The 13,086-nt window shown below is 41.5% G+C and overlaps 1 protein-coding gene across 1 annotated transcript in view; it reads right to left on the bottom strand.

Annotated features, from left to right (window-relative positions):
* CNTNAP2 (contactin associated protein 2) overlaps positions 1–13,086 on the bottom strand; it is a 1,454,514-nt gene that overhangs the window by 245,845 nt on the left and 1,195,583 nt on the right. Inside the window, exon 14 of the mRNA XM_063129070.1 lies at positions 431–587. Within this exon, the coding sequence (XP_062985140.1) occupies positions 431–587 (157 nt within the window). The remainder of the gene's footprint in view (positions 1–430; positions 588–13,086) is intronic.

Raw genomic sequence — 13,086 nt, 5'->3', positions numbered from 1 at the left:
GCCATGGGGAATGGGGGGGAACCAGAGATCGTGGGGGTGTGTGTGAATCACGGCCAGGGTGGGGAAATCGGGGGCAGTGGGGGCGGGGAACCCTGTTTTTAATTTAAAAAATCCCTACCTTACTCGCTGGTGTGCTCCTGCACACCTGGCCCCTTTAAGATTTTAAACAAAATGGCTGATGTGATGGGGCTTTCCTTTACCCTGTCGTGTCGGACATGTGGATCGGAGCAACAGCCCGCGCTACTTCTAGTGCAGGCTGGCCCCTCCACACGCCCGGATTTTAAGGTAGGTCTAGCAAGGCCCTTAGCCTGTAATCCCATACTCACTTTCTTGGGGATAAACCTCACTGAACCCAGTGGAACTTCGTTCCGGGCAGACACATATAAGATTGCCCTGGAAATTGCTAATACACACATAACTACGTACTTACTCTTGTTTAGAATCAGCATCACAGTTGCAGTGGTATTTGGAATCAGTGCAGTTACGTTCAATGCCACAGGCACATTTTTGAATACCTGGTCCAGAGCCACCCCAGTAGTAATGCTTTTCATTGGCACGTCCAATCCACCAGGTATATGGATTACCCTCTGTAAGGACAAGGAATGAAGAATGAGTTACGCTAAATGCAGCAGAGCTCCATGATGCTAAGGAACGATGTTTTTATGTTATCTTAGGAGTCATTTATTTTTATATCTTATCTCAGGAGTCATTAGGCGCATCTGGAAAAGAAATACATTGATCAAACATGATTAGAAATTCTTACCACCAAAACACATTTAAAAAGTATTGCATTTGGTGTGCACATATATCTTTCAAATCTAGTTGGTTCTTTATTATCATGATGGTGACTACAAAAATATTGCAAATTCTTTAAGAAATCAATGTAGGAACCAGCCCTGTGCTGAGATAGGAAAAACAACAACAACAGAATCAAACATAGAAGCACCTCAGTGTAGTGATACAGCTAGGTAATTTTACACTCTGGTCTTACGAGGGGGAAGGGGGCCTCTAGACAGCCATGTGTATTATTTTAGTTGTGAAACATGCAAACTAACTTTTCTATTCTCCCTCCTCCACCACCACTCCATGATTGACATAGGGATGTATGAGAATTTCATTTTTACTCACAAAACATGTGAGCATACCCCATTTGGAACTCTGATCAAAAGCACAAGAGTGAGCATGTGTCCACTGAAAATATTTGCAAATTGTTGAACACATGTTGACGTGCAACTCATTCCAATTCCTAGTTCAATTTGTGCAAATTTCCTCAGCAGACTGAAATCAACTCCGCTTCAGTCTATGGAGGAAATTTGTGCAAATAAGGAAATTTGCACAAATTTTGAGAGATTTCCGCACATCTCCCATTCAATTACTGCTGGATTGGCAGTAACCACAAATGCAAATGGAATCAGGCATGAGACGAGCAGCGTGATTATGTTTGGAGAATTTTGTTTGGATGCTCATTCACCCAACCCTAGTTTTATAATTGCTTTGCCATTCTCGATATGTTAAAGCAAAAAACAAACAAACGGCAATTTGCCAACACAGATCAGGCCCTCGTCTATACGACAGCGAGATTGCTTCTCATTAAATAAAAACCCAATTTTTCGTTGATTCAAATGTAGGTAAAGAGCGTCACACTGCAGCAGGAACAGCGATTTAATTCCTGAATTATTATTTTTACTGCGTACATGTGCATTATCACATATACGATGTTAAAGAGTAGAAGCCAACGAAGCTATAAATCTTAACTGTGGAGCTCCACAGACTAATATAACACACAAACTGAGCAGAAGCATGGGGGAACGAGGCTACAGAGGGAAAGGAAGGAGACAGCAGACCACATCTCCTCGTCTGGCTGTCTGTTTCCCCCTCTTTCATTTTGTGAACTGCCCAGAGAGCTTTGCGTATTGGTTGGTACAGAAATGCAATATATATATATATATATATATATATATATATATATATATATATATATGTGAATAAATTTGTTTTAAGAAGCTTCCTCTGCAGAGCTCCGCAGAGAGACTTCAAACTAAAATTGACGCAAACGAAGGAGGCAGCGGATTGGCGCAAAATCAGGAAATCAGCCAATCGCATTATCCTACCCTCAAAGCTCTGCCCACATGTCAAAATCCGACATAACTCCCCCAAAGACACATAGCCATAACTCGATGCAACCTCGGACCTAATCTAAGAGTCGCGGTAAATCGCGAATGCGAATATGCGCATTATTGCAGTGAAAACCTGGCACTGAGGTGAATGGACGGCTGCGTCATGTAAACTAAAATGCAAACATGCGCATTTAGGTTGGGGTAAAGAAGCCATACAGACGAGCCCTAAAAGGAGAAGAAGAAATACTCAGAGAAGTTGCAGTTTCACATTTTAAACCCACTGAAATAATAGCACCATCATGACGAGTTTGCTTCTACTGCCTTGATACTAAACATAGTTCTTTAGGAATAAGCACCACTTTGTTATAGAAAAGGAAAATATACTTCTACGTGAAAACAACAAAATGAGCATCTGTAATAGCGCATCTGTAATTAATCCTGTAATTATGAAAGGATTTTTAAAACAAGAACAAAGAAAGGATCCTGTGCAACCAGCATCCACTCCATGGCGGCTGAGGGCATGATTGCTGCTGCCCTCTCTTCATTTGGGGCTCTGTGGGTTGTGGTGGCCTGGACTTTGGCCCTGTCCAGCCCTAGCTGTACTACTGCCTGAGTAATTGAGTACCTGATTTCTCAATCCCTGTTAGTGTCTAATGAAACCAAAGGTAATAAGAACAAATTAGGGAATTTAAGAAGTACTGTTGTTGCAGGAGCTATACTCGAGTGACCAGATTTAAAAAAGGGCAGGGCACCTGCAGCTTTAACTGTTGTGATGAAGAGGGAATTTCACCAGGTTCTCCATATATACAAATGACACCTGCTGAAATCCCTTTTTCAATACAACTGTTAAAGATACAGGAACCCTGTCCTCCTTTTCATACGGTCACCCTAGGGTTGGGAAGGTGGTGAGGGAGAGAAATCTTCATGTTTCCTCTAATATCTGATCTTCACTCACCTGTCCAATGAGGAATCCCATCATTATCTTTGATCAGAGATCAGACCCTTAGATCTGTGCACCTTTAAGTCAAGTTTTTTAAGAAACTAACTGGCGGGCCAAAATGCCCATCGAGGAGATGACCATGAAACCACACCCATAACTTTAATGCCTCAATTTACTACCAAAACATCAATTTTGTCCCATTAAATATAACTCATGGACAATCCCCTTTCCTTCAGTTTCCTAGCTTTGTGTGTATTGGGGTAAGGATGCTGTGAACCATCTTGAAGATTGGGTCTTCAGATCTTATGATTGACTACAACCAGGGCACACAGGTATCTTTACATATGTTTGTGAATGTCAGCCTACCTACATGGACTGACCGAAAGAGTACTTTCTATTCAAGCCGGTGAAGTGCACTCAGCGAGCACACACCAGCTTCCCATACAGGCAGGTATAAATCACAAAATTATCTGATCAGTTCATTTCAAGTATTCTTTGACTGGACTACAAAACAAAACAAAACACATTCAGCCCTGCCCATGGTGATAAGGTTTGAGTCCTAACCAAATGAGTCTACTCCATATGATAGCAATGAGTTCCTTCCCTAAAGAAGCTCAATAGGACCAGTCAATTATGGACTTTAGAAGACTAATAAAGGTCACTTCATTCCAAGGAAATGGACTTTTGTGTTTTAATGGGATGTAAGGTGTTTGCTAAAGTTTTTTATTATGGTAAATCTATATGGTGGTTTTTTTTTTAGTATATTAAACATTATTGCAGGTTTTTCTAATGCTTTGTAAGCCATCCCAAAGGTTTAAGTTAAAAATTACGTTGATGAGAAATACATTTTAAATATAAACAAACAATCCAACACAGAGCTAGGCCTACTTACATCCACTGAAATAAATGGATTTAAGTGTAGCATGTTCTATATTTAATATCAGTCAAAATGGTCAGAGATGACCAGTTGCTTACATGACCTTACGATGACATAACCTGCAGCCACAGGTCAGTGAAAACCAGATTGATCTAATCGAGGATCAATGAGTTTGGAATCACTGGGCCTTCTAGGTACTGTTACAAGTTTGCCTCAGGGGAACAGATGTTACACATTTTATTATCTACAGATCAGAAACTTGTGTAAGTTGGAAAGCTGATTTGTGCAATTCTGTGATATCATGGGAGACATAAGTTTATGGGGAAAAAGCCAATTTACGGATCTTCAATCTTTGAGATGAGGGCTCTGAAGAGAAATTAAATGAGTTTCTCTATCTGAATTATTTGAAGTTGTCTATGTGACTGTGCACACATCTTCTTTCATCAGTGAGAAATACTGGTAGTCCAACAGCCTGAGAACTACGCAGTGAGTATGTGCCACTTTCCGACATGCCTAGGGTGCTTAACCCTGTCTTGGGTTGGGGCTCACGTTTTCTATCTTATTCTATGAGGATTCTAGTTGATTTAGATAAAGACTGATCTCTTCCGGCAGGCCTACCTAGTCAAATTTTAAGATGCCTGGCTGTTGTTTTAATAATGTATTAGTTTTGTATGTTTTAATCAGATTTATGTATTTTATAATATTTTTGTATTTTATGATGTTCCCCGCCTTGATGCAGAGGGAGAGACAGGTAAGAAATAAATTATTATTATTATTATTATTACTGTATAAACTCATCTCAATCGACCTCAATCCCTGAAATATGTCCATTTCCCTTCCTATAAGTCCCAGGAACAACGAATTAGCCATAAGGATCCGGCATTGCACAATATTGACAGGGGTACGTATTGGGGATTACCTTAGATGGCTGGGTGGAGTGCATGATGGGATGGCGGCCAGAGATGACCAAATGTTCTTTCATTCCAACTCCATTCAGCTTCATATAAATGTTTCGTAGGCACATTCCCAACCCCAATTAGCCTTATTGACAGTTCAGATCAGTTTCAGGTAACACTGACAAGTTGAATCGAGCTGAATTCCTACAGCTGTTTTTCCTGGATACACCACCTTATTAGGAAAAGGCTATGTGTGGGAATGTGAGTATACAGTGCAAAGGTTACCTGGGAGCAGGGAAACAATGCACGTGGTAATGGCAGCGGCCAGGTATTTTTCGGCTGCAATTCTCCTGACCGCTGTATGTACGTGACAGCGCATGCCTGGTTGATGTGACAGGTGGTGTGGACCAATGAGATGTGGGTTAATGACGTGTAACACCTGGATGTATATATGCTATTGTTTCGCTCCAGCACGGTGTGACCCTGTTTTAGCAGCAATAGCGCTAGGTGGTCACCTTATTCTCGAGAATAAAATCTGTTAGCCCAACACTTCATCTGTGATCTTCCTCAAGTGTACCAAAATTAGACTCTGTTGCACTTGGAACTTGCATATTTTATGCATGATGATGATGATGATGATGATGGCTGCACTTCTATGTACACTTACCTGGGAGTACGTCTGAGTAAACATGATGAGACTTATGTCTGAGTAAACAATGAGACTTATGTCTGAGTAAACATGCAAGGATTGATCTACATATCTTGTAGTATCCATACTTTGGTATGGCGGAGGTAACTTGTATTATTTAGTTGTTTCTTTCCTTCTCTGGTAGTTCACACATGTGAACTGTTGGCTATTTTCTTCTACTGGCTACTTCTGTATAAGATCATGTGTAAAATGTCGCATTAGCAAGAAGTGCACACATCAGCACGTTTCCAGCCACTGGCATTAGCGGAGTGGCTGCTGCAGGATGTGCATGGAGTTCACATGGAGGTTTCTCCACACATTCTTAGACACAAGAGGGATTGAGTAGAGACGTAGTAGGCTGGTATGGGGGTGGGGGTGGGGGTGGGGACACACTTGGTTCCCATGTGTGAACTAGCTCTATAGATGCACTTTAAAATACCTTCCAGGTACATTTCAAGCAGCATGTTTAAATGTGAAAAGGCAATTGCAATGCTATGCTATGTAAGTGCTATGTCAACATAGGGCATTAACTAGCTTGCCTGTGTTACATTTGAACACTGAGGCCTTAGCTAGACCTACCTGTAAATCCAGGCTAGACGAGGGGAGATCCCGTGATGCAACTATTGCGGGATCTCGCCCTTCTTCACACGTGAGGCGCGATGAGCTCTGGAGGAGAGCCATCGCACCCACTATTTTAAAAAAAGATTTAAAGAGCCATGTGGGCAGTAGCACACCAACGATTAAGGTGAGGTGTATTTTTTTTTTAAAAAAAAGGGTTCCCCGCTCCCCCCTCTGGCTCTGTTTCCCGCCGGATCTCCCCTGGCCTTCGATACCTGCCCGCCCGCCATCTCCCCTGGCCTCCAATTCCCCCCGATGTCCCCACCCTAGCCCTGATGGCTGCAGCGCTCCTTCTACCGCTTTTCCCGGCTACTCGGGAGTAACTGCGGTAGCCGGGAAAAGCGGTGGATCGGGCTACACATCCGCGGTCTCGAGCTCAGCCCAAGACCGCAGGAAAAACCAGGCCAGAAGTGGTGCAGGTTACGCCGGGCCCAGGGAGGTTTGACCCCTGCCTGAGCCCGGGATCCCCTGTGCATCATCTGGATGCACAGGGACGAGCCCAGGCCTCACACCAGGCTAACCTGCGGTCTAGCAAGACCCATAGTTTAACTTGGATTAGTGTCCTTTGTAGATGTTATAAAGGCCTAAACCAGGAAAGCATTTCAGCAGTAAGCAGCCAGGTCTTTTAAAACTTCACCATTGGTGCCAAATAAATGTTTAATAGCAGCAGTAAAATGTCCTTTGGTTCTTCACTTTCTAAGGGCTAAGCTACTGGATCAGCAGAATCACATGGTGCAGCTCTGAATGCTTGCTTATGTGTGTGCATGTGTGTTCATATATATACATAGACACATGCAGATGTATACACTGTGTTGCCTTCACTGAGCCAATGTGGTGTAGTGGTTAGTGTATCAGACTAGAACCAGGGAGACCTGGGATCAAATCTCTGCTCGGCCACATAGCTTACTGGATAACCTTGGACTAATCATTCTCTCGCCAATCTCACAGGGTTGTAAGGATACACTTGGACCATAGCTAGACCTAAGGTTTATCCCTGGATCATCCAGGGGTCAAACCTGTTCATCTAGGTGACACACAGGGGATCCAGTGCTCAGGCAAGGGTGAACCCTGGATGATCCCAGTATAAACCTTAGGTCTAGCTGTGGCCTAAGCTACAGGCCATGACTACACCTTACGGCAGTGTGTTCCATAATAGTAGCAGCCTGACATTATGCATGCTTACCCACAACTAAGTCCCACTGAGTTAATACGATGTACACTCATGTGCTGATTCCATTCTAGAACCCAATTTAGACTTTTATCTTCTGTTTAGAAAAGACCATCTTCTCCCATACAACCCTACCTGAGTTTTAAGACCTTCGGGATATTGGAAAGGTGGGATACAAATTGAACATAAATGTTTTGAATGTGGGATTATTCTGTTTATGGATAGATTCCCTTCTCCAAGGGCCTTAGAACCTAAAATCTGGCAAAGAAGAGAGAACAGAAGGAGAGAATAATCCCCCATTCAAAATGTAGAAATTTAACTGGCAGCTTCACTGGCAGTATCAAGAAACAGGTCTGGCACCTCGATCTTACTCCTGTCAACTTATTTGAGGACAGCTTGCCACGTACCATATTGCTCAGGTTTTCCTTCTAACTGTTCTGCAATGAACCAGGGTTCAGCTTGTTCACACCTCCTCCTCCTGCATAGCTGGATGCTCCTCACTGTCAATGCTTCCCTTGCAAACTTAGCTAATTACAGCACCAGAAGGGAAGAAAATTGCTTACATTTATCAAAAGCGAGATTATAAGTAGAAATGATTAATGAAGATGAAAGTAAATGATTAAGTATATGAAAGTAAAATTAGCAGTTGGATATAATGATGATGGGCTGCATGGGAATCTGTAAACGCAAACACACTGAACTGCAAACTCGGTGCCTGTTTTTCAAATATAATCAGTCGAAGGATTTAAATGTAGGAGATAATATTGTGAACACGTTTTTTACACCTGCAAGCTTTGGCAGAGCAAAGTTGGCCTTTCTCAAGGGTCATGTCCTCTGTCCTTCCTCTGCCTCCTGGGCAGGACCTACACTACTGCTTTAAAATGGTTTGTTTGTTTGTTAGTTAGTTAGTTTATTTATTTATTTATTACGTGTATATACCACCCCATAGCCAAAGCTCTCTGGGGTTTTTACAAAAGTTAAAAACAGTGAACATTAAAAACAAATGTACAGAAATTTAAAACCACCAAAAGCATAAAAACAACACTATCCATTTAAAACAACTATTCTGGGGTTAGTTAAAATCTCAGCATATGTTGTTAACTGCCTGGGAGAAGAGAAAAGTAGTGACAACTGTTGGGGGCCAGGGCACACTCCTTATTCAGTTTTCAAACTGTTTTCAAAGTGTCATATCCTGCTTGGTGTAACTCTGACCTTGGAATCACTGGAAATGGAAATCACTTTTCATTTGCTACTGCAGAAAAAGATGCCCCCCACCCCAAATGTCAGCCTAGGTGACTGCGTAGGTTTCCTTCTTTCCGTGTGCATGTCTACACCAGCCCTATAACCTGGGGTAGTCCTTGGATCATCCCTGTACATCCAAATGACGCACAGGGGATCCCGGGGGCAACTCAGGAAGACCAAGGACTTTCCCAGGATATTGGGAACCACGGAAAACCTGATTTTTCCATGGTCCTGGGACCGTCCCGTGGAGTGCGGGCCATGTGGCTGCTGCTCCTGGGTCCTCCCGTCATCTCTGTGTGTAACAGGGACTGTAAAATGGGTACGGAGCTGCACAGGGGAAATCCGTGCCCATTGGGGGAGGGGATCAGTTGGGGTTTTTTACCTTTTTTGAGGAGGAGTCCTTTCTCCCTCTTCAGAAAAAATAAAAAAAAGATGGCTGCGATGTTCTTCTGGGACACTGGGGGAAGTTCGCAGAAGCCAGTAAGTCCGCGATCCTCCCCCCTCCCTCCCTCTGCACCGTATTTTGTAGACATGCCCTATGTGTCTCCCTCTGCATTTTGTATTTTTGCCCTGCCCCTTTTGCCTTTATCCTGCCCCCTTTTGCCACTCACACCAGTGGAATGTGGCCGCCAGCAGCTTCCCCAACATTGGATCTGGCCCTCTGACTGAAAGAGCTTCAACACCTCTGGTGTAGAACTTTTCCCAGCTTTGCATTTCCGGAGCAGTTTTCCACAAACAAAAATATGTGGCATTTGCATTGGAATGGCAGATATTCATGGCATTCCTGCCGTTCACGAACAGAAGACTTAAAACAATTGTTTGTACGGTTTTTCTATTAAGGACACTGCTCTTTCTATGCTGAGAGCTGCACACAGAGAAAATGGACAAAGGCTGTTAGTATTCCCATAGATCACCAGTGTCATAAAAAAAGACTTGCTGGTATGATAAAATATGTCTCCTTGAGAACCATTTCGTTTAATATGAAAGCATTCCTATCAGAGTTAATGTAGTATGAACTAAACTCAGAACAGTCAATAACATATTTATTTCTGACATAATAGAAGAATGTATGGCTTTCAGGGGACCATTTTGCATTCTAGTGAGCATTTAATAAAACCTATTATTTCAAAATACAGTTGCTTGAGAAGAAAGATTAATTTTATCACTTTGTGAAGATGTTTTGGAAAGATTTTCAGTGTGCTTGAGTGGGATTCTATCGAAGAATCAAAAGCTGGTTTATGCACTAGAAATGACAATATTTTCAAAAGGTCCCAATGACCTTTTCTGAGGACTCAATTCATCTTTATTACTGAAAGGGCTACAATTCCATACAAAGCTGGCTAAATCACATTGAACTAAATGGGCATTTAAGAAGTTTAATTGTGAACAGTGTTGCAGCCATCGTCTGTTGTATTTAATAAACTATGTGATTCTTTCTTCTCCTTTTTCTTTTATTGTGAATATTGGCAAAATATATTTATTTATTTATTAAATTTATATACTGCCCCATAGCCAAAGCCCTCTGGCTGGTTTACAAAAGTTAAAAACAGTGAACATTAAAAAAAGTATACAAAATTTAAAACCATCAAAAATATAAAAACAACAGTATAACACAACAGTATCCATTTAAACCACAACAGTTCTGTGGTCCATTAAAAAACAAACAAACTTAGCATATGTTGTTAAATGCTGTTAAATGCTTGGGAGAAAAGTTTTGACCTGGTGCCGAAAAGATAACAATGTTGGCGCCAGGCGAGCTTCATCAAGGAGAAAATACATTGTGAAAATGGGAAAAACGAAACATTAAATATATAGGATTATCAACAATTTCCATTATGTGTACCGTTCATGAAAAAAGGGGGGAAAGGGGAGAGTTATACAAAGGTTTCAAGAAAAGCAGACTGGATATCTGTGTATTTATCCACTTACAAGTTGCATCTACATAACACCTGTTCAAAAGTTGATAATGTTATTAAGTCCTCGATCCATTGCATTATGGGAGGTGTGGATTTGTCATTCCAATGTGATAATATGTCTTTTGGCTGTCATAAGGGCTCTGAAGATCCATCTGCACTGACCATGTGTTAACTTCCAAGAAACTGGTAGGTAATTTAGGAGATCATGCACATTATTCCATATTATAGATTGTTTCAGTACAATGTTCATCCTTATTATTACCTCCTACTAAAAAGGCGCAACTACTGGACATTGCCAAAACAAGTGAGTTAAAGAAGCATTAGATGCATTACATCTCCAACAACTGTGCAAGTTATTAAAAAGGCATTGTGGGGTCCAATAAACCCAAAACAGATTTTTTTTTGCTGAATAAGATGTAACCTGAGATCCATAGAGGCTTCAGATATAGATACTAGGGCAACTGTCCATTGGTTAGGCAAGATAGGACATTCCAATTCTCTATTCCAGTCCAGTCTTAAACTATGGGTACCATATTTACTTACTGCTACTAAACACTTACATATATGGGTCGTGCATCGAAGTGTCAGTTCAGTTGTTATAAGTGTTTCTAACAGTGCTGGAGGCCCCGAAGCTGAAAAAGCAGCTGGACCAAACCTAGATTCCAGCAGGAGTTGCAGTTGCAAGTATTGCCATTGGGCCGTAGCAGGTAAATTATATTTAAAATTCAGGAGGAAATGGCCACTTTTCCTTTTAAAAAATCCCTTTCCCCCCTGCTGCTAGACCACCGAATCTCAGTAGTGGGGCAAGTGGGGGATGCCAAAAAGGCCAGGAGGCTGCAACGAACCTGCAGGCCATGTGTTGCCCAGCCCTGATCTAGACTGCGTCCTCTGAGATACTGTGTTTTTTTACCCCTTCCCAGACTTGGCAAAAACGGACATTAAAGAAAGGATATCTTTTTAGCAGGCACAGCTTTTCTTGTTGATGCAGCACCAAGACAGGCCAAGCAGTGCCTGCAGAAACGCCCTCTTCTGAACAGCTGTAAAAAGTAAACTAGTGCAGCTTGATCCTCTGGAAGTTCAGATCACTCAAAGCCCACCAAAGCAAACAACTCTGGAATTTTAAAGGACGAATACTAATTTTCTTTGAAGTCTCTCAAGTCCTTAAGATTTTAACTAAAATTAACACCTCTGATGAATAAGGCCACTGAGGGAAGGCTATTAGCAAATGAGGCCCATTGCAAATTGGAATGCTTGCTTGATTCTCTGTGAATAATTGCAAAATTAAATTAATGGACTAGGCTGCTTTGCCCTAAACATAACAGAGACAGCTGTTTGCGTAGTGATCATTGTAACTGTTCGATAATGTAATCAAGTTGCATTTTGACAGAGAGGTATATATATACATGTAGCGGAGTGTGCATTGTAGTGGGTAGAATTGATAAGAATTTGTATGTGTTGTGAAATAACTATGAGTAATAGAATATATCCTTGAAAATGGAGGAAGGCTGCCATGAATGTCAAGGGCTGGAAGCAGCACGTAGCTTAACTTAGTAGGGATACCTTTATCTGGGTGTTACTAGTATTTTTCTCAATGTAGCCACGTTTTTCTCAATGTAGCCACGTTTTTCTCAATGTAGCCACATTGCCACTGATACTAGTAACGTGGCTACATTGAGAAAAATGGGAACAGTGGTATAACCAGGTCCAAAACCAAAGATGAGGTCATTGGCATTGTGGGAGTTTTAAAAGACCAAGTTCTGATCAATTTAGGGGAGAGATCCTGGGAGAACGAGAAACCTACCCACCATACACAATTAGGCTGGCTTCGCCCACCATGTCTTCCATTTAAGTAAATATGAAACGCTGCTATTGAAACGTTTGTTGAGAGGAAGCTAGGTTTTACTATGTTAACAATATGCTTGCTACTATCTTCATTATTCTTTTAGTGAATATAACTTAGGTGTATTTAAGGATGTTTATGATCTGCCTCATCTTAGCTAAGGCTTGTTATGCTCTTAAGACTGTTTGAGCAGTAAATAATATATTCTTTAATCCCATACTTCTATTGTCTGGGCTGAGAGACGTTTCAGGGACCACTATCCATATACATTAATTCTCGAAACAGTTGGTAAAGGTTTGCAAATCTATCACTGAGTGGGGTCTGTCCTTTAAAGCTGTTGTATTCTCTCTTGATCTGGTGAATCTCAGATACATCTATTCAAGTTGAAGAAACAAGCTAGTCAGATAGAGCAAGAAGCAATTACTCATTTCATACGCATGTTATGTTTTCAGGCTTTTCTAGTGATCTGGGTATTGTAGACTACATCTGTTCAAATTTCATTTAGTGGCTTAGAAAGAAGTACCGTAACATGTCTGAGTGGGGATTGGGGAGGGTGGGATGATTTCCTTATTAAATATACCAAAGAACACACACAATTGTTATGCTAACAGACACCTAATCCTTACACCTTTTAGTTTCTTGTCAGAAAAACCTCTTCTTCAGTGTCTTGCAAACAGTGTTTAACAACAAAAGAGATCACTGTGTCATCCTCCTTGTGAGCAGCACAGGACCCAAAAATGGATTTAAAAACTTGTCCACCACTACACATGGCTCTTAGCTTGCA

This window comes from Elgaria multicarinata, chromosome 1 (genome assembly GCF_023053635.1).
Source record: "Elgaria multicarinata webbii isolate HBS135686 ecotype San Diego chromosome 1, rElgMul1.1.pri, whole genome shotgun sequence".
NCBI lineage: Eukaryota > Metazoa > Chordata > Lepidosauria > Squamata > Anguidae > Elgaria > Elgaria multicarinata.
The sequence above is the reverse complement of the archived record's forward strand: the minus strand, read 5'-3'. Positions and strand labels throughout refer to the sequence as shown.